General features: G+C 31.4%; 2 protein-coding genes across 2 annotated transcripts; one reads left to right on the top strand and one right to left on the bottom strand.

Moving 5' to 3' along the window:
- Positions 1-1,409: 1,409 nt before the first annotated feature.
- On the bottom strand, positions 1,410-4,045 carry LOC106760728 (cation/H(+) antiporter 15-like). The gene is made up of 3 exons (XM_014644141.1): positions 3,854-4,045; positions 2,735-3,742; positions 1,410-2,645 (listed from the first exon to the last, which is right to left on the bottom strand). The coding sequence occupies exons 1-3, from the start codon at positions 4,043-4,045 to the stop codon at positions 1,410-1,412; spliced, it is 2,436 nt and encodes an 811-aa protein (XP_014499627.1).
- Positions 4,046-13,923: 9,878 nt separating this feature from the next.
- On the top strand, positions 13,924-18,633 carry LOC106773440 (ALA-interacting subunit 3). Its single transcript, XM_014660136.2, has 8 exons — positions 13,924-14,317; positions 14,816-14,874; positions 14,963-15,037; positions 15,129-15,239; positions 15,387-15,457; positions 16,072-16,369; positions 17,441-17,730; positions 18,315-18,633. The coding sequence occupies exons 1-8, from the start codon at positions 14,242-14,244 to the stop codon at positions 18,367-18,369; spliced, it is 1,035 nt and encodes a 344-aa protein (XP_014515622.1). The 5' UTR covers positions 13,924-14,241; the 3' UTR covers positions 18,370-18,633.
- Positions 18,634-20,622: the final 1,989 nt, after the last annotated feature.

Genomic DNA, 20,622 nt, shown 5'->3' with positions numbered 1-20,622 from the left:
CAAGAGTACATCTCCTATACCAGAGGACACAATTAGGCAAATAAGGTAAGAATGGGCAGCTTATCTTCTGCAAAGATGGAGCTAGGAACACTTATATTTTTTGTTGAACATTACTTAGGTTTAATTTAAGTTTATATTTTGATAATTTGGTATTGGATTGTTTTTTAGATTAAGTAGAACTTTCTTTAATTGAAACGCACACACACACACACACACACACACACACACATATATATATATATATATATATATATATATATATATATATGTGGGAAAAAATTTTGTTTTCCAAGTGTGGTTTTATTGTAAAAATAAATTAATCTTTTTAAAAATATACCAAGTGGATGTATGTTAATTCCATGCCCGACGTCTATAGACGTCTGTTAGTGCACAAACAGACATCCAATGAGTTACAGTGGACAAAACTTTCCAAGGCCTACAGACGTTAGATATGGATACATCTAACGTCTATATAGACGTCTGATATACCCACATCTGACGTCTATATAGACGTCTGTTGTATACACATCCGACGTCAGTTCGATGTCTGATTAAGGTCACCCGCAAAGACGTCAGGTCTAGATCTGATGTTAAAAGCTCAAAATAACAGACGTCAAAAACCATTTATGTACTAGTGTAAGTTATACTTATTCTTAATGTTACTTCTACCATGGTCCTTTCAACTTTTATAGCTTTTTTCTTTTACTCCCATAACATAAGATTAAAACACATTACTCACATCTAATAACATAGTATATCATGAACAACATAAATTTCACCTATACATGACTATTTATGGTGTCAATATATCATTAATAGAGAAAATGATGTCATTAATTATGAAAAAAAAATAAAAAATATTATCTCATTAGTTTATCATTATTATTTTTTATGTTAGTTCAAGCACGCAAACCCATATTCATCTGTGATTAAATAATAAGCGTATATAAAAATATAAGAGAGAAAGAAAATGATAAAACTAAAACTAAATTAAGTTACAAAGCAAGTTGAATAAGGATGCTAGATTTTAAGAAAAAGGAAAAGAAATGCAAATATATATATCAATGTATAATGAGAAAAGTTTCAAGAAAAACTAGATTTTAAAAAATATTTATGACTATTATTCAAAAAGCGGTTAATAAATATAAGCAAAATAAATTTGTTCTTTTATTAGTTTAATTAAGGAATATAAAATGATACCAAAACAAAACAAAAATAAAACTAAAATTAAGCACCAAAACATTTATACGATATTGAACAAATTAAGAGATAAATTTAAGTCGAATTCAATCTTAAAAAAATTAATTTATTAGTCATTTATATACTATAAATTGATATACATGAAGCTCATAAAACATTTTCATATAAATCCTTGTGCTTCATTGCGAACCTTCATGTTTATTTTGTCTTTAAACAATAGATTCAAACATGCCTTTGTTAGTGGCCTTCTGGTTAAGATTATTTCCACAAACCATTCCTCCATATCCATATTGTTGAACAACTAGCACAGACGAACGTGAACCAAAATTGTTTGACACCAAAATATCCCCAATAACTCCAAGTTCTAAGCATTCACACCACTCCAACAAATTTGAGAAGACCTTAGAGTTCCTACAATTCCCTTGTCCAACTATGTAAATATCACATTCAATTTTTTCTATCTCTTTGAGGACTACAGGAATATCTTCATCACTATAAACATCAATCTCTGAGTAGGATATTATATCACTATTGTGAACTGTTGTAAGTCTGAATGCACTTATATACTCTTCATCTAACTCTTTTTGCTTGTCTGTATCTATTACCGCAGATAATATCCCTTGTGATTCATTGTGAACTGAAGCATCTACTTCTGCTGCTTCACCCAATAGAAGAATTCGAACCAGTGAGAGTTGTGTTCCTGAACGTCCTGCCATCCTCCATGCAATGGCTAAGGCTTCACGATCATCAGGACCCCCAACAAAGACCACACGAACATGAAGATTCATTTTAGGAACTAACCCAAAATCACGATCAACAAATATTCCCACAGAGCAAGGAGCACCTTGCATTACATTTTGATTTATATCTTTGTATACAACACTAGTTACTTCTAGAGTACCTTCTAAAGTTAATTGTTTGTGAAATGGAAGTAGAATCAAGCTTGTGCGTTTCTCATCTGCTGAGTGGTATATGTCCTCATGAATAGTTGTATATGCTGACACCACATTTAAGGTCTCAACTCTAATAGCATTATATGTCTCTCCAAGTCCATCAAATGTGTTGCGAATGCTTTCTAACTCTTCCTGTGACCTGGTCAGGTTTTGTTCTCCGAGTTGGCTACTAGGCTTCCCTATATGTGCAGCAACTAAGGCAGCAACACGTCCAGTAAGTTCGACAAGGTACAAGGCAAAAACATGCATAGGGGAAACTCTCGTGGGGTTAAAACATTCAATTATGCTAATCAGGCTTGCAGCTTGGCGAGTATTGTGAACACACGCTATAAATCGAAGTTCTGCATCAACTCTTAATTTTTGTATGGTCTTTAGCTTGTTTTGTTCAAATAATTGTCTTGGTTTGTAGATGGCATTGATGACGGGAGACACAATTATGGTCATCAAAAGAACAGCAGAAGTTAAAACGGCATAGGTAGGTACAGAAAATATCTACAAGAACATATCCCAATAGATTAGACTACAATTATATATCTAAGAAATTAAAGTAATTGAATAAACCATTTTAAATAGATCAATACCGTTCTATCCCAAGCAATGTTCAGCATTATTAATGCCATGGCACCTTTATTATTCAAAATCAAGCCCAAGGTCAAACCATCTCGAATACGCATACCAAAGAAAAATGTGACAAATAAAGTGCCTAAAATCTTTAGAGCACACAACAAGAGTATAATCATAATTATAAAGGGCCAACTTTCTTGGGAGAAAATTGTGATCAACATAAGTCTCATTCCAGTTCCACTAAAGAAGAGGGGTACTAAAAAGCCGCTAACACAGTCATCTGAAATTGACATGACCAATTCAGCAAATTTTCCATGAGGTAAAATTAATCCAAAAGTAAAAGCCCCAACAATGGCATGTGCACCAAGAAAATCTGAAATACATGAACAAGCTAAAACGCCCATGATTATGAAGAGCAATTGGTTATCACTCCATTCATCTTTGTTTGCCTTGCGATCAATAAACCATTGAATGAGTGGACGTACCACAAAGATGCACACAACAACGAATATTATCGTGCATAACAGAGTGTTAGTGGCTCCTTTACCATTAATTGCAAAGGGGACAAATAAAGTGAAAAGAATCCAACCATAGGTGTCACCAATCATGGCTGCTGTTAAAGCCTCTTTGCCAAGACCAGTATAAAGGAGCTTAAGCTCAGAAAGTGTGTGTGCTACCACAGGAAAACTTGTAACAGTAAGAATTAAAGTCCAAAGTATATAAGCATTATTTGTATTTTCCTCAAGGGGAAACATCATAACATGTCCATAAACTTTTCGAAACAAAGCATACAAGCATGGTGCAACGAGTATGGGAAAGATGATCCCAGCAATTGCAATGCTTGCAGCTTTCTTATTCACATTTAGAATGGTATTTAAGTTCATCTCCAATCCACTAAGGAATGCATAATAAATGAGACCAATGTGGGAAAGAATCTCGACATTAATAATCCCATTTACTGGAAAAATGAACTCAAAAATTGGCGTGAATCTTCCAAGTAATGGTGGTGTCAGTAGGAAACCAACCTACGTAATTACAATTTAGAATGTCCATACATTACATTGTTAGAATGCCACGTACAAAAAAATTTGAGATAATTTTCATAAATAAAACAACTCCGAGATTTATTTACTTACAGAGATTTGTGAAATGAGACGAGTTTGATGCAGAGGTTTATAGATTATGGAAAAGAGACGAGATAACACAGCAGTAAAAGCAATTTGAATGGCCAAAATAGGTAGCTCTGTTTTCAAGACTTTATCGGTTTTCCAAAATTGATTAGGATTAACTATAGATATATTGTAACATGCAGGTATTGTGTCCGTCATTCGATTTTGTATTTGATACACTTTCGATGTTTCTTCTATTCTATTATGATGCTTTCAATTACCTTTATATGTTTTTCCTTTTACTCAGAAAACCTAAGATTAAAACACATTACTGGTATGTAACAACATAACATTCACAACATAAATTCCACCTATACATATCTATTTACGGTGTCACTTAACTTATCTTATGGTTAGTGTTATCTTTTCTTTTTTTTTCAAAATAACAAATAGTCAAAATTTTCTACAGTTACAAAACTGCATTATTATTTTATACAACAACTTTATAAATATTTTTAGAAAATATTTAAATTTTAAATATCTCAATATAATATATTGTTATTAAAAATTAGTTATTATTGTTTAGAGCTGGTTTATCATTTAAATTCCCTATTGATAGTTTATGTGGTTATATATCTTCTTAATATAAAAGAACATGCAAGAATTAGTTTTTAGTTTTATGTGTGGGTAGGAAAAAATCAAGTCAATCATTTTTAAAACAAGCAACCAATCTCTAGTCCATAAAAAGACCATAACATACATTTTTCATGTTGAAATATAAAACTAAAATATACAATCGCGAAATATTTTCACGTGTAATCAACGATGTCCTTATTTCAAGTCAACTATTACATTAGACTTGCAATAGTCTCTTGTGTTGATTAGAATATTTTAACCGATGATATTTTCACTTAATTGAAATTACAAAGTGATAGATTTTATCTGCTCATTTTGTAGAAAGAAGAAACATCAGTATTAAATTTGAAAGCAATATATTTATTTAACTATTTTCCAAATGCATTTTAAATATATTATCTTTTAAAATGAGGTTAAATATGTTTTTCGTCCTCCAACTATTGGCCGTTTTTGTGTTTAGTCCCTCTTTCAAAGTATGGTACAATTTAGTCCTTCAACTTTAGAAAACTATGGTTTTAGTCTTTTTTACCAAATTTTTTAAACTTTATTTGTTGTTTCAAGCACGTTACATTATAGCATTTGGATTGTTTACACATTTTGACACATTTTTGCTTCAATGTTAACTGAGAAACGCGTTTGAAACAACAAATAAAGTTAAAAAAATTTGGTAAAAAGGACTAATACCAGAGTTTTTTAAAGTTGAAGGACTAAATTGTACCATACTTTGAAAGAGGGACTAAACACAAAAACAGCCAATAGTTGGGGGACGAAAAACATATTTAACCCTTTAAAATGAGTATAAACATGGGAATAAGTAAAGTACCCTAGCGTGATTAGGTTTGAAATGTATGTACATAGAGTTAAGAGTGCAATGATTTTTACTAATAATACTTTCAATACCTAACTTAGAAAAATGAAATATAATAAAATCAATATAAATATATTCATGATTTTATGGAAATATGTAATCCTAATTTTGATGCATATGAATAAATATTAAATAATTTTAAATTGATATAAATTTTATAAGCATGATTAATGAGAATAAAACATAAAAAAACTTATGGATTATACTGAAATTTAATATCTAAGAAAAGTAATTGAAAATAATATTTTAAATAGGTTAATAAATTAGTGCAAAATTGGGCTTTAACGTCATCCCATAGACGTCAGACCAAAAAACACCCAATGTAAATTATTGACTGGTGACATTTTTGTAAATAAGTTGGGCATATAGACGTCAGTTAGGTGGGACACCGACGTCTATAATTTTATAGACGTTGATGCCCCTCCTAACCGACGTCTATATGTCTGACAGGTAGGTGAAAAGTCATTTCTTTCCGCCATATAGACGTCTCTTAGTAGGGGCATCGATGTCTATAAAATTATAGACGTCGGTGTCCCTCCTAACCGACGTTATATGTGTGACAGGTAGGTGAAAAGTCATTTATTTCTGCCAACTAGACGTCTGATCCCGCCACCCCGACGTCTATATGTGATTATAGACATCGGCTCACCTTACATCGGATGTCTATATATACCACGAATATTAATTTCTAAATCGAATGGACGTCACATTAGTTAGGTCCCCGACGTATATTCGATTATAGACGTCGGTCATGGTGGAAATCGACGTCTGATTTCCTATTAAATATGACATTGCGAACCAGCAGTTAAGTGCAATTCATTGTCTTCCTTTGCCTTTTCTTTCCGCAGCATTGCATTTCTAGGTGTGTTTGATGTCTTTTGAGTTGTTTAAACTTACTTTTTCTTTGATTAAAGTAATCTTTGATGTATTATCTTTCGTTTGAACCGATTAAAATGAGTTTTCGTTGTGTTTTGGTGCAGTTTTTCTCGTGTCTTTGGGTAGCGTAGTGTACCTTCTCCCTTTGCTAGCTTCCTCGTAAGAAAAGCTTGCGTCTTTTGGATCTCTTATGGCATTTCAACCTAAAGCCGAACCTGGGTCCTTGTCTAGTTTTCATGTCACCAGCCATATTCTTTTTCTTTTAAGAGATCAAAAAGACAATTTTTTCTTACGAAGAAGCTAGGAAAGGGAGGAGGTGCTACTACGCTACCCAAAGACACGAGCAAAATTGCATTAAAACACAACAAAAACTCAATAGATGTCGGTTAAAGCCATATCCGACATCTATTGTGCTCTTAGACGTCGGTTAGTGTCATGTCTAACATTTTTGTAGGGCCTTAGACGCCGAATATGGCACTAACTAACGTTTATAAAGACGTCGGACCTGTACAGTCCGACGTCCCATTAACGTCACCCATAAAGACATCGAGTAGAAAAGTGACGTTAAAAATCCAAAATAACAGATGTCTAAAACCCTTTTTGCACTAGTGATATTGTTCTATCATAAGCAATGTTCAACATTATTAATGTCATGGCTTCTTTGTTATTCAAAATCAAGTTTATACCATTTCAAATACACACCTAAAAATAATAACAAATAAAGTGTTTAAAATATTTAGAATACACAACAAAAAGAGTATAATCAAAATTATAAATAAAAAAACAATATATTATTTTAATGATTATATTCATTATTCAAATATTAATTTTGTTCATTATACATTTAGTCGTGAACTTTAATATAATTGATCACTAAATTATCTAATAATAAATCTATTATTTATAATAGTTTATAATTTTATAAAATTCAATTATTTCTAGTTGCTAAATTTATATAATAATGATTAAAAATTTAAGTTTTATTATATAATAATTTGAAATTATTAGATAGTGCTTAGATAAATGACAATGACTTATATCTATAGACGATGAAGTGCTTAGATTTACACCTTATAGTGTTTGAAAAAGGAAAAATATTTAGATTTACAAATGTTTACGTTTAGAGTCCTTACATGAAAGATAAATAAATAAATAGTTACGCAAATTTATTGCTAATACACAACATTAATTGTCATTGATCATGTAATAAAATTAAAATTAAAATATGTGAGTCAAAAGTTGAAGAAAATTCAACCAAAGTAAATCCTCTATATCTAGAATTACACTTAAATAAAAATATGTGAGTCAGAAGTTGAAGAAAAATCAACCAAAGTATATCCTCTATATCTAGAACTACACTTTCATCCAACATAGAAGAGAAAACTCACAAGAAAGATGAAAACTAGATTAGGGATTTTAATTAAAATGCATCGATGGTGATGACAATGGAGGCTTCTTCTTCCCAGACAATAGAGTTCTTGCAACACTAGTGCCCTTGTCGTAGTAGTTGACCAATCCAGAGCTTGCGTTGATTTTTATCACGTGATCTGCTTCGGTAGTTCACAACGAGAGCACATATGGTTCACAATATTGGATTACATATATATATAAAGAGAGAGAAAGAAAGAAAAAGAACGAGAGCGAGCTCTCAGAGAGGTAGCGAACAAGATATTTGTGACTCTTTTTTCGAAGAATTTTACTAAAAAAGAATCCATCAATAAGACAAATTTCATTTATCGATAGATTTTACTAACAAAAAAATCTACCAATAAATAAATATGTATTATCGATAGATTTTTTGTAAGATATTATCAATGAAATAAGTTTATTGATAAAATTCATTGATAATTAAAGTTCTAAAATATTATCTATAAAATTATCAATAATTTAAATTTATTGACAGATTTATTTTCATTACTAAAACTTCATTGATAATTTTAAAAAATTTTATAAAAAAAAATAATATATATAAATACATTTAATGAAAATAAGTAATGAAAATAAGTAAAAGGAATGAAATATTCATATAAGACATTAAATTATTATTAGAAAAAGACTTTAGAAATGTAGAATTGATACAAAACTACTATTTAGATGTCACTATTTTAATGACAAATTTTGTATGGTCATTAATTACTATAAATATAATCTTTAATTATATTCTTAGTTTTATTAAGGTTTAAATCCTTGGTTGGTCCTTATATTTGATGAAAAGTTTTAAATGGGCCTTTTTGTCAAAAACGGTCTCAATTGAGTAGACATGAGTGATTAGTTGTTCTAGAAAAAAGTGTTTTGTGATGTGCTAAACCATTGTAGTTTAACTATGTTGTTTAGGCCAAATTACATTTTTGTTTGAGGACAAGAAAATTTCAAGTTTAGGGTTGTGATAACGGTTGATTTTACCATTATCTGTGATGTAATTTTGATATTAAATCAACTCTCTTTGGCTTTGAAACTTGCTTAAACTCTTGTTTTTAGTTTATTTTTGTGAATAAGAGAGTTAAGGTTATACTTGATGATTTTATCACTAAATTCCCCTTGATTTTGTAGGTTATTGGAATGATTTGGAAGAGGAGTTAACGTATCAAGGAGTTGGAACTTAGAAAGGACAAAAAAAGCACCAGAAGAGAAGGCTACACAAGGTTGAAGGACACTTGGTTGCCCTTTTCTGGGGCCTTGGGCGTAGGTTCTCACGCAACCACACCTGGTTTTCCTTTTCTGGGGCCCTCAACGTAAGGAGTTGGGCAGTCATGCCTGATTGCCCTTTTTTGGGGCCCTCAGCATAGGGAGTCTTGCAGTCATGCCTGGTTGCCCTTTAGGGGGCGCTGAGCGCCAACTCCACCTATCATAGAACACTTGGTTGCCCTCAACTAGGGCACTAAGGGCCACTCCTCTCGCAGGGGCGTCTGCTTGCCCTTAGTGGGTGATAAAGGTTGAAATACTGTTATTTTTATACTTCAATTTGATACTAAAAACACCCTTTATGACTTAGAAACTAGCTTGAAATCATGTTTTTTGCTTAAGTTAAAGAATAAGAGAGTTGAAGGTTGTATTATTGGTTTTATGCTTGGTTTTCCTTGTTTTGGCAGGAATTAACATGAATTTGATGAAAGAAGTTGAAGTAGTAAGGAGTTGGACTCAAGAGAAGAAGGAAAAGTTCACAAAAGAAGAATCGAAGCTAGCGCTGAGCGCCAATTCAGCGTTGAGCGCCATTCTCGCTGTGGAGTTCTCTAGCTGACGCTTAAGCGCCAACGCTGAGGGGAAAAACAAGTGTCGCAGTCATCGCTGAGTGCCACTTTTACCGTTGAGCACCAGTCTCTTCAGTGAGTTCACTACCTCTTGCCTGGGCGTCAACACTGAGCATTATTCTGAAGTATCGCACCTACTGCTGAGCGGTATTGTAGCGTTGAGCGCCATTTTCGTGGGCCTGGGCCAATTTTCCTATTATTTTTATGAGCTATATAAGGTTTTAGTTTACCTAGAGGGTCTATCTTTTAACAGAAAGAGGCGCAAAAAGACTATTTTCACCCCTCGGAGGCGGATTTTGGATGCGGAAGCTCCAATCTACAACTTTTAGGATTCTATCTTTCATTGTTTTCATTATTTTCATCTAGTTTCACCATATCTATGGTGAACTAAACCTCCATTGTTGTTGGGGAAACGATGTAATCCTTTGAAACTCTCATGTATTGAATTGATTCTTGATATATATGCTTTACTTCATTAATTTTTAGGGTTTCTCATCTACACTCTATGCATGCTTTGTTTAACTCATTCAATTGCATGATCTTTGATTTTGTCGATATGGACACAATGGGGACATCTAGACTTAGGGAAATTCTCTCGGAAGCAATATTACCTAGACATAGGGATAGGAGGACCGATTGCCTTTAAGCTTTTGTGCAAATGTAATGCATAATTAATTGCTAGGGAGACAAGACATTATAAACTAGTGATTAAGAGTAGGCTCTCTTCATCGAGACATCGGGTTTAGGGTAAATTAGAAAGTGACATTAACATTAATGAAGAAGTCGAATTCATAAATACATGAGAGTGGATACGATAAGTCGGAAACCCCAACAATAATATCATTCCATAATTTTATCAATCATTCACTTGCGTATTCTTTGGTCAATTGATCACAACTTGCATTCATGTTTATTTTCTGTCTTCCATTCTAAACCTAAATTTCATTTTCAAGTCTTAAATAATCAAAAAATCACATGTCTGTTTAGACCAATGAGTCTCTGGGGAAAATGATACTTGGTCTTACCGTTTATATTACTTGATACGATTCGGTACACTTGTCGGAGTCTTAACAGTGGGGGCGTTAAGCGCTAGCGTGTTGTGCCTTTGGACTTCTTTCTGATTCATTTAAGGACCTCTACACATTAGGGTTTGTATCTTTTGGCGGCAGAAGAGCAAAGGCACCCTCTTCGCCCTCTAGAGATAGAATTGGATGTGGGAGCTTTCTGATTCGTTTTCTAGGGTTTTTATCTCACTTTCATTCCATTGCACACCTAGGTTCTCCACGACAATGGAGAACTAAGCTCATTTGTTGTTGGAGAATATGTAACCTCTAAACTTTCATGTATTTGAATATGATTTGAATTATTTTATGCTTCTTTCATTAATTGTTAGTGATTTTCTCCTTTGCTTAATGCTTGTTATGTTTTGATCACTCATAGCATGATATTTGGATTTCTTTATTATTGGGAAATACCTAGAAACCATGATCTGGAGAATTTTACCCAAAAGAAATATTGCCTAGGGATAGGGATATGATGTTTGGTTGTCTTAAGCTTCTAATCTGAATGCGGAATTGATTGTTAGGGTTTTCAAGGGATTGTTGTCTAATAATCAAATGTAGGCTTTTTACGTCGATGGATCGGGTTCTAAGTAATTTTTGAAAGTGACGTTACCAATTTAATGAAGAAGATGAATTCTTATATGCATGAAAGTAAAGAATATGAAATCTAAACCACCACAACAAAATCATCTCATATTATCAACATCATCAATTCATTCTTGCGTTAAGCCCCAATTGATTAATTTTTCATTCAAGTTTTATGTTTATTTTTATTGCATTTTAAATTCCAATCATAGAAATTGGTTTTTAGTCTTAATTATTTAAGGTATTACACAATTGTTTAGTGCAATGAGTCTTTTGGGAAACGATACTTGGTTTTACTATTTATTATTACTTGATACGATTCGATACACTTGCCAAGGTCATAACAGTTACCTTAGTTGCTTTTGTATCTTGCACTGTTGTTGGTGCTTGTTGTACATGTGGAAATCATCGTTATAAAAACATCAGGAAGTGAATTTAATATATAATGAAACGTCTTATAAAAAAACTACAGTACAACATCTCTTCACGTTGTTTTTGACCACTTAACAGAAATAATTTAACTATTACGATTTTATAAAATTTAATAAGACTCAATTGTGACCGTTTTCAACAAGAAGACCCACTTGATATTTCTCAATAAATATGAGAATGAATCAAAAATTTAAACTTTTATTAATAATAAAAGTTCTTTTAAGTATAATAATTGAAGTTCAGGAAAATTAAATTTTGAGAAAAAGTCATATTAAAGTGTATAATATTAGTACGGGACAATAACTTAGATTTATAGGTTGGAGTTTTCATATTACACACTAATCATCGTAGTTTTTTTCATCAAACAAGAAGGTTTTCTAGTATTAATCCTCATAAAGTATATACAACAATACTTTCCAATATTGATAACATAAAGAAAATATTGAGAAAAAATTAAATAAATTATAAATTACAAACTACTTGAAGTAAATTAAAAGTTTGAATTTCTAAAATAAACTACTTTAATATACTTACCGAGTACTTTTGTATTTATCAAACTAGTTTATTAGGTAGTTAAATAAGTCAAAAAATAATTTACTAACCTTACCAAACAAAATGTTTGTATTGGTCAACTAGTTTATAAGAAACATGATACTAACTTATAAAAAGAAGGGTCATACCAAACACATTTTCTTATAAAAAATGTCACTCTCTCGACTATTATTTAAGCAAATTATTATCTATTCTATATTTTAAAAGGAAGAGTGAAATGAAAATAATGGTTAATTACCTCAATACTTGAATAATATTATTTCCGAAAGTTAATTAATTATTAAAAAAATATCATTAAATTGTAATCAATTTTAAATTATCATGATTGAAACACAAACACCCAAGTTATTAATTCTAAACACCAAAAAAAAATATTTTATTAATATGATCATATAGGAAGTCATTCATTTGATTAAAAAACATCAAATTTCATAATACAATGCTCAAAACAAAATTCTACCAATAAAACAATCTCCTTTATAATCACAAAAACTTGACCGGTCATTTCTTAAAATTTTACATTTAATTATTCAACTATCAGCATTTCATAAATTTTACCACATAAGTTTGCTTTTCACACATTTCGCCATCATACTTTTTATTTTTTATTTTTTTTTCATATTTTACTAATTTGTTGAATGTCTAATAAAGTGGTGACATATATCTTTAAAATAAAACCATTTTATGTTTTTTTTTCAAAATATGTAAAATATGATGATAAAGTGTGCGAAAAAAAATAGATGGTAAATATGTGAGAACAAAAACATTGTGGTACATTGTTAAAGAAAAACTTAAACTATGAAATTTGTAAAATCACAATAATTGAGAAATCAAGTATGTAGTTAAGACTATTTTTAAATTTAAAGTTTATTTTTAATATCATATACAATTTATGAAATGATGAGTTAAAATTTATCTTGAATTTAATATTTTGATAGTTTGAATGAGAAGGAAACCTAAGTGGAAGCTTTGTTTTATTTGAAATTATCGATTAACCTAACTAATATGATATGGCGAAGGGGTGATCCTTTGGTTTCTAAATTGTAAAGTTAATTTATTATAATTTTCCTAACGTTGTTAAGACAGTCAAGAAATAAGACTTGTCGACATTACACAACTTACATGGTAAGGTCTTCCTAATATTTTTCTTAGTGCATTCTCCTAAAACGGCTCAAACTTTGTTTATTTAAACAATATTTTTAGAGTCTAATCCATTATCTAATTTAGTGATTAAATTATATATTTATGTTATGATTAAAATAATATATTTATTTTATGAATGATTCGGATTATTCATGAATATATAAACTCTAACCTTTAGCATGTAAAATAAGATAAAGGAAAACTTACCGTAATTAAAAATTTGATTAGTCAATCTTGTTTATTCAAACAAATATAAACATGATTATTATTTATCTAAGAATTTTATAGAAAAGTCAAATAAAGCAAATTTTAAAAAACAAAACTTTTAACTAAAACAATCTCACACTCATATATCCTGTATTACGCGATAAATAAAAGAGAGTTTACAAATGTCAAGTTATTGTAATACATTGATAGTATTTTTAAAAATTAACTAATAATATTATATATACTTTAGGAAAAGTACTAATATTCCCACATTCCAAAAGTTGCGGAATCATGAAATTTAATAAAATTTGAATTTTATTTCTGGATTCTGGAAGATTTGAAAAACTAAAATTAGAAAGAAAAGAACAAAAAGGAGAGAAAAGAATTTGACACAATAGCCCATAACATAAGAAGATGAATTCAATGGAAGAAAGCGTGTGAATTTGTTTGTTTATATGTATATTTGTATTTGTTTGACTGGTCTTTGCTCTCTCTCTCCTTTCTCTGTTCTTTCTTTGAAGAGAGAGAGGGAGAGAGAGAAAGGGTCACCGGCCGCCCCCGCCAAACGTACCCTCCTTCCTCCTTCCTTTCTACAATAAAAGTCAATTTCATCACCACCTGCCCAACCGGTAACCGGTCCCCTCCCTTCACTATGCACATATATTGACCCTTTTCTCATCTTTCTTAAATTTCAATCTTCATTTGTTGATTTCTTCATCTCTGCTCTTAATTATCATCTGGGTATACGAGTTTCTGGAAAAGGTTTAGTTTTTTTTTTTTATTTTATTATTGAATTGGATTTTGGCCATGTCTACGTCCGCCGCTGGAGGTGCTGGATCCAATGATTCCAATGCTGGCAGGAGACAAAGCAAGAGGCCTAAGTGTAATGCTTCTCTTCTGTTATCATTTATTTTTTGGCTTTTCGTTTTTATTTTGGTGGTTTTTCTTGTGCTTGTCGTGTGAATTTTTGGTTTTTTTTTTTATGGGGAAGGGTTGATGGTTTTGTTGAGGTTTGTTTCTCAAAGGAGGATGGAGTTTTTCTCTTGAGACCCTTTTAGAAGCTGCTGTTTCAATAATTTATTAGACTTTGTTAAGCAAACATTACCCCTTTTTATCTGCTGGTGTTTTTGTAAGGAAATGTTTTTGACATGGATTTTGTTGTTGAGCTAGTTGGGGATTTTTTGTTATTTTAAGAAGTTAGCTGGCCTGTTTTGATTGAAGAAACTTTTTCGTTTGTATCCTTTGTTGTTTCTAATTGAACAGAACTTTGTTGACTAAAGTTCTTTGAAACTCTTGAACTTAGACAATATGCTTTGATTTATCAACAATTGTGTTTGTGTCTTTTGTTGCTTCTAACCCCAACTTATTTTTTGCCTCCCAGACTCAAAGTTTACACAACAAGAACTACCAGCGTGCAAGCCTATTCTCACACCACGAGCAGTAGGTCTACCTGTTTGGATGTGTTGTCAGTGATTTCTATGATGTTTTTAGAAGTCATGGTTTACATGGTGTGTTACTTTCCATGCAGGTTATTTCAGCCTTCTTGATTGTCACCATAGTGTTCATTCCGATTGGAGTTGCTTCGCTGATTGCTTCGCATGATGTATGCTTGAGTGCAATACTTTGTAAACTATGCTTACCAGTTCTGTGTATTATGAGTACTGCTGAGTGCTGATTTTGATTATATCTATCAGGTTGTTGAGATTATTGATAGGTATGACTCTCAGTGCATACCACCAAATGTGACGGACAAGGTGGCATACATCCAGACTCCTGGTGAAAAGCCATGCAATAGGACGCTACGTGTAAGTTTTCTTGATTCTGATTTCTCTTATTGGTGTTTAACCGTTATTTTCATATTGAATCTGCTCCCATAATTGATGAATTCTGGATTTCAAATTTTGATGGTTGCTTAATTTGTTTGTTTTTCAATACATTGCTCTTGTGAATAGGTGGACAAGCGTATGAAGTCTCCTATCTATGTTTACTACCAGCTTGACAACTTTTACCAGAATCATAGGCGGTATATACTCCTTTTATTTCTTGTGAACCACGCAATTCTATCATCGATTTGAATTTAATTTTACCAGCCAATGAGAATTTTATTTTATTTAATAAGGATTCAAGCATTCAACAAAGGTTTATGGTTGACTGCCAAAAATCTTACAGAAACCTCTCTTTCATTGGGATATTGTGCATGTTTCTAACAGAAGTTGTTGAGTTGCACTGAATTTCAGATTTGGTTTCATGCGTTCCTGTTAGTCTGCTACAATTTTACAATGAAAGTACAGAAATAACTAGTTTGATATCTGACATGAAATTCATTTAAAATCTAGCATGTAAAATGCAAAAAATATTTTAACAAATAATAATTGTAAATCTTTGAGTTGTAAGTTGTGACTCTTTTTTAACTTGAAGAGTTTAAGGGAAGTGCATCAGATATAAAAGTTTAAGAGGCAATTATGAACTTCTTTATTTTTCATGCATTCATCTTATATTATGAATGTTCCATTACAGTCTTCAGTGACTGAATCCTTCAATAATTCAGTTTCAAAGTTTGTTTGGCTAATGGTGGAATGTAATGCAAATAGTTCTTTTTTCATGTAATTATTATAAATATGTTATTTGGTAATTTAGGTATGTTAAAAGCCGAAATGATGAACAGCTGAGGGATTCCAAAAATGCTAACTCAACAAGTGGTTGTGACCCTGAAGATTCAGCAAATGGAATGCCAATCGTACCCTGTGGTCTTATAGCTTGGAGCTTGTTCAACGATACATACAGCTTCTCACGCAGCAGCATTAATTTGACAGTGAACAAGAACGACATCTCATGGAAAAGCGATAGGGATCACAAATTTGGAAGTGATGTTTTTCCTAAAAATTTCCAGAATGGTTCTTTAATAGGGGGTGGTAGTCTTGATGAAAACACACCTGTAAGTCTTTCTTTGAACTCAAATTTTGATAAAAAAAAGAAAGAAAAGCATCTGTGTGCATAATTCTCCTTTTTTCATAAAGTCCAGAACAGTAAATTGAGGTTGTTTGATATGTGCTGTACAGCAGTCAATTGTAATCCCCTTTTAAATATAAATATATTTGTGCTTGCAACTTTTGGTTTAATAATGTTTTGTTTCTACTTAATTACACTTCAGGCTGTCTAATAGTAATGATTTGTGTCCATACTGTGTGTACATAGGTTTTGTATTGTTTTTATCTTTATGTTTTTCTTACTAAAATTGTTCTCTAAACCACAATTTGACTTTAAAAACTGAAACTACCAATATAGTTAGCATGCTAAAGTTTGGATATCTGGTTAACTATTTGTTTTGAATATAACTGGCTGAAACAACTCAGTTAATCAATCCAAAGACAGGAAAGTTTTTGGAAGGAATTTAATATATTTATTTTGTAAATGCTCAGAGTGTGAAAGCATATAAATAATTAAACCATCAGCCATCTTTTGATTGCAGAGAGGATTGAGCTTTGACCTTTTTCTGTATTCAGAATTCATAATTTAGTCCATACTGAGTGATAGCTGTAGATAATAATTGAGTATGTCATACCACTAGTCCAATGTCCTTGTCCAAATTTAATAAAGTTGTTGAATTTCTAGTTAAGATCAGAGACTAGAGTCGTAGACTGAAATTATAGGCACCTTTTGATATGAATGAATCTTCCTATCCAAGTTTTGAGACCTTTGATCCTCCCAACTTTTATTGATTCCTGACTCTGAATAAGCAAATGATGAATATGCTGGTGAACAAAAAGGCATGTTGAGTTGTGCACTGAAATGACTATCTTCTGCATGGTAGTAAATTAGTATTGGTCCATTCTGCACCAGTCTGATTCAGTTATTTGTGTTACTTGTGCTGCGAGGGTAATTGTTTTTATTCTCGTTTTTATAATTTATAATCTGTTTCATTTTTCATCTTGTGATTGTCTTGGCATTCTCTATTTGCTTGCATCAATGAGAAAAGTTGCTCACTTTTTGAATGTTTATGTAACAGTTGAGTAAGCAAGAGGATCTCATTGTTTGGATGCGAACGGCAGCTTTGCCAACTTTTAGGAAGTTGTATGGAAGGATTGAAGTGGATTTGGAGAAAGGTGATGTCATTCAGGTGAATTTGAACAATGTCTACAACACATACAGTTTTAATGGCAAGAAGAAGCTTGTTCTGTCAACTACTACCTGGCTCGGCGGGAAAAATGACTTCCTTGGCATTGCTTATCTTACTGTTGGAGGATTGAGCTTCTTTTTGGCTATGGTCTTTACTCTTGTATATCTTGTCAAGCCTAGGTAATGAAATCCCCTACTACTTTCTGCCTTGCAAGTCTCTTTTGACTCCATTCTGTTCATGGCATAGCATAATGCACTTCCTCATTCTGTCCTTAGTTTCTTAAATATGTGTTTGACCAGAAATGTTGTTCAATGCCCTCACTTTTTGCACATATTAATAACATATCTAACTTAAAAGTTCTCCCATACCAGCACTTTTTCAGTTGCTAAACTATTAATCATTACCCCATTAATCAATTTGATTAGAAGCTACATATTGGTCTAGTTAACTGTTTGCCTAGTGTATTGCAAATTAATTGTGTATCTGATGTAGTTCATGTTATGTGAGAGTTTTCTTCTGGCAAAGTAAAGATGGAACAAACAAAAACAAAATGGCATTATCTTTTACTAGAAACTTGTATATGTGAGTAGCAAAAGTCAAAATATCAAGAGTACATGATGCATGTTGATTCCCTTGTAAAACACTCAACTCTATATCCTTTGAAATTGCGAAGTAATTTCTTGTTTTGTCTGAAGTTCATATATTTCAACACCATGTTGTGAATATAATTTGCTCCTAATATGATGATTGTCTCTTTGTTCAGGCAACTTGGAGATCCCTCTTATCTGTCATGGAATAGGAACCCTGGAGGGCAATGAGCAGAGAAACTGAATGTGATTGATCTTCATAGACTTTTACACGGATTGTGCATTATACAAACTACAATGGCGGTTCTAATTTTGTACATCAATCAATATTCACACATGCTAATAATAATACAATTCAGATGTTAGGTGATGTTATTGTCCCCTACCCCACAAAAATTATTCTAATGCCTTTCGGTTTTCTGCCTCAGAATCTGAATATCTTGTACTTTGTGATGCAATAGTGTTGAATATATGAGCTAGTTACTTTTATACAAACTGGGAAACATAGGAAAGTTCCTGCTAGCTACACCTTTTGGCCTTTTTCTTGAGTGAAAAAAAAAAAGTGGTTTTGTTTAAACTTGTAGGACACATTCTTCAGTGATGTGATGTTAAGATAAACATGATAAATAATACACAATAAGAAACAATTTGAGGAGAGATAACTAGTCTTTGTTGTTGAACTGAATTTCTTTGTTTTGTAGTGTCCTAACCCTTGTCACGGAATCTTTGTATAGCTATATATTATTTATTATAATGTTAATTGTTTTTTCATTCATCTATGGTTTTGTAGGAGAGTATGTGAATAAAAGCTAGTTATTAATGATTAAACGGTAAATCATAATAGTAGTAATAACTTTTAGAAATGTTATCCAATCATAATAGTACGTTAAATGTATGTATGTAAATTATTTTTTTATCAATGTTTGTGTTTATATATATATATATATATATATATATATATATATAATTAAAAAGAAAGCTAAAAAAAAGGTAGGATATAGTAGTCAAAACTATAATTAATATTATTTTTTAAGTTAAAAATTACAAATAAATTAAAACTAGATTCTAGTAAGAATTAAATTGTTGTATTTAATATAGTAGAATGCTAATGTGGGTCCCGAATAGGGATGGCTGGCAAAAAAACTCGGTATCTGCAGGTAAAATTCGTTGCAGGTATTTAATATCCGTGAGTAAAAGGTATCCTTGGATAATTCAATTTCAATATCCGCTCGTTAACGTAAAATGAAAACAATAGTTTTTGAAGTCCTAGTTTCTGAAGTGAAGATTTAGGGTTTCTGAATTTTGAAAAAGAAAGGAAAATAGAGTTTAGACCAAAATTTGAGCTTGGGAAAAACGAGTATCCGCAGGTTGAAAAAAATTTATGGATTTTTCTTATACGGATACCCAACGGGCAACGAGACGGGTAACAAGTACAAATTTTATATCAGGTTGGGTTCAGGTATCACACTATTCGTGTTCGACTCGACCCGCTGTCATCCCTAATCCCGAGTGTATTAAGAATATTAGTTAATTTGATTGCTCATCTTACTTAGGCATGAAAACCTATTAATTATGTATTACTTACAAGGAATGACATTAAAAAAACAATTCACACATTGCCTACAACCCCTAATGAGATATCTTACCATATGAATTTTTATTATTAAACATTTCACATTACAATGCTATTACAAGTAAATATTAATATTATAGAGGGAGATCATGTTAAACTTTCTCTCTAAGAGGTCCATTTGAGAATTTATTATTTATGAGTGCAAAACTATTTCCTTCTCAAGAATTAAGATACTAATTTTTAAGTGTCTTTTTGTTGAGTTAAACAATTATTATCAAATTTAATATTTCAACCTAGTCTAATTATAATTTAGACAAATTGCTAAATAAAGGCAAACTCAATCCTATCATGGCTAATATTTTTGGTTTCTGAAATTTAACCCAACATTCTACTACAAAACAATCTCAATATATTAAAATCCATTTAGACAATTTTTTCTTAAAAAAATCTATAATAGATATTAAAAATGTTTATAATATATTTCTTTATAAACTAAAACTAATTTATCCACAAGTTAAAAAATATAAATTTTGAAATATTATAAGAGAAATTTTATAAATTAGTTTACTTATAAATTAATTTTAACTTACAGAAAAGAAAAATAATTCATTTTATGTTTTACTTACCTTTCCTCCTACAAGTCTTAGAAAAAAGTTTGGACCACCTCCCAAAATCCACCCTGCACCTCTCCAAATAATTCTTAATTTTAAAATTATCTTTTTTAACTTTAATTTTTTACCCTTTTAATTTATGAAAACCCTAATCTTTACTTTTCCTTTTCACTCTCATGGGCAGTCGCACACCCCGTCCCACCAAACTTTCATTTTATTTCTTTCTCTCTTTCTCTCAAGATCTATGTTTTCCCAATCCTTTCTTCACATCCGTTTTCAATTTTTTCCATTTTATGTCTT

The sequence above is a fragment of the Vigna radiata genome, chromosome 1 (assembly GCF_000741045.1).
Source record: "Vigna radiata var. radiata cultivar VC1973A chromosome 1, Vradiata_ver6, whole genome shotgun sequence".
In the NCBI taxonomy this organism is placed as follows: domain Eukaryota; kingdom Viridiplantae; phylum Streptophyta; class Magnoliopsida; order Fabales; family Fabaceae; genus Vigna; species Vigna radiata.
Note: the sequence above shows the minus strand (reverse complement) of the source record. Positions and strands in the feature narration are given on the sequence as shown.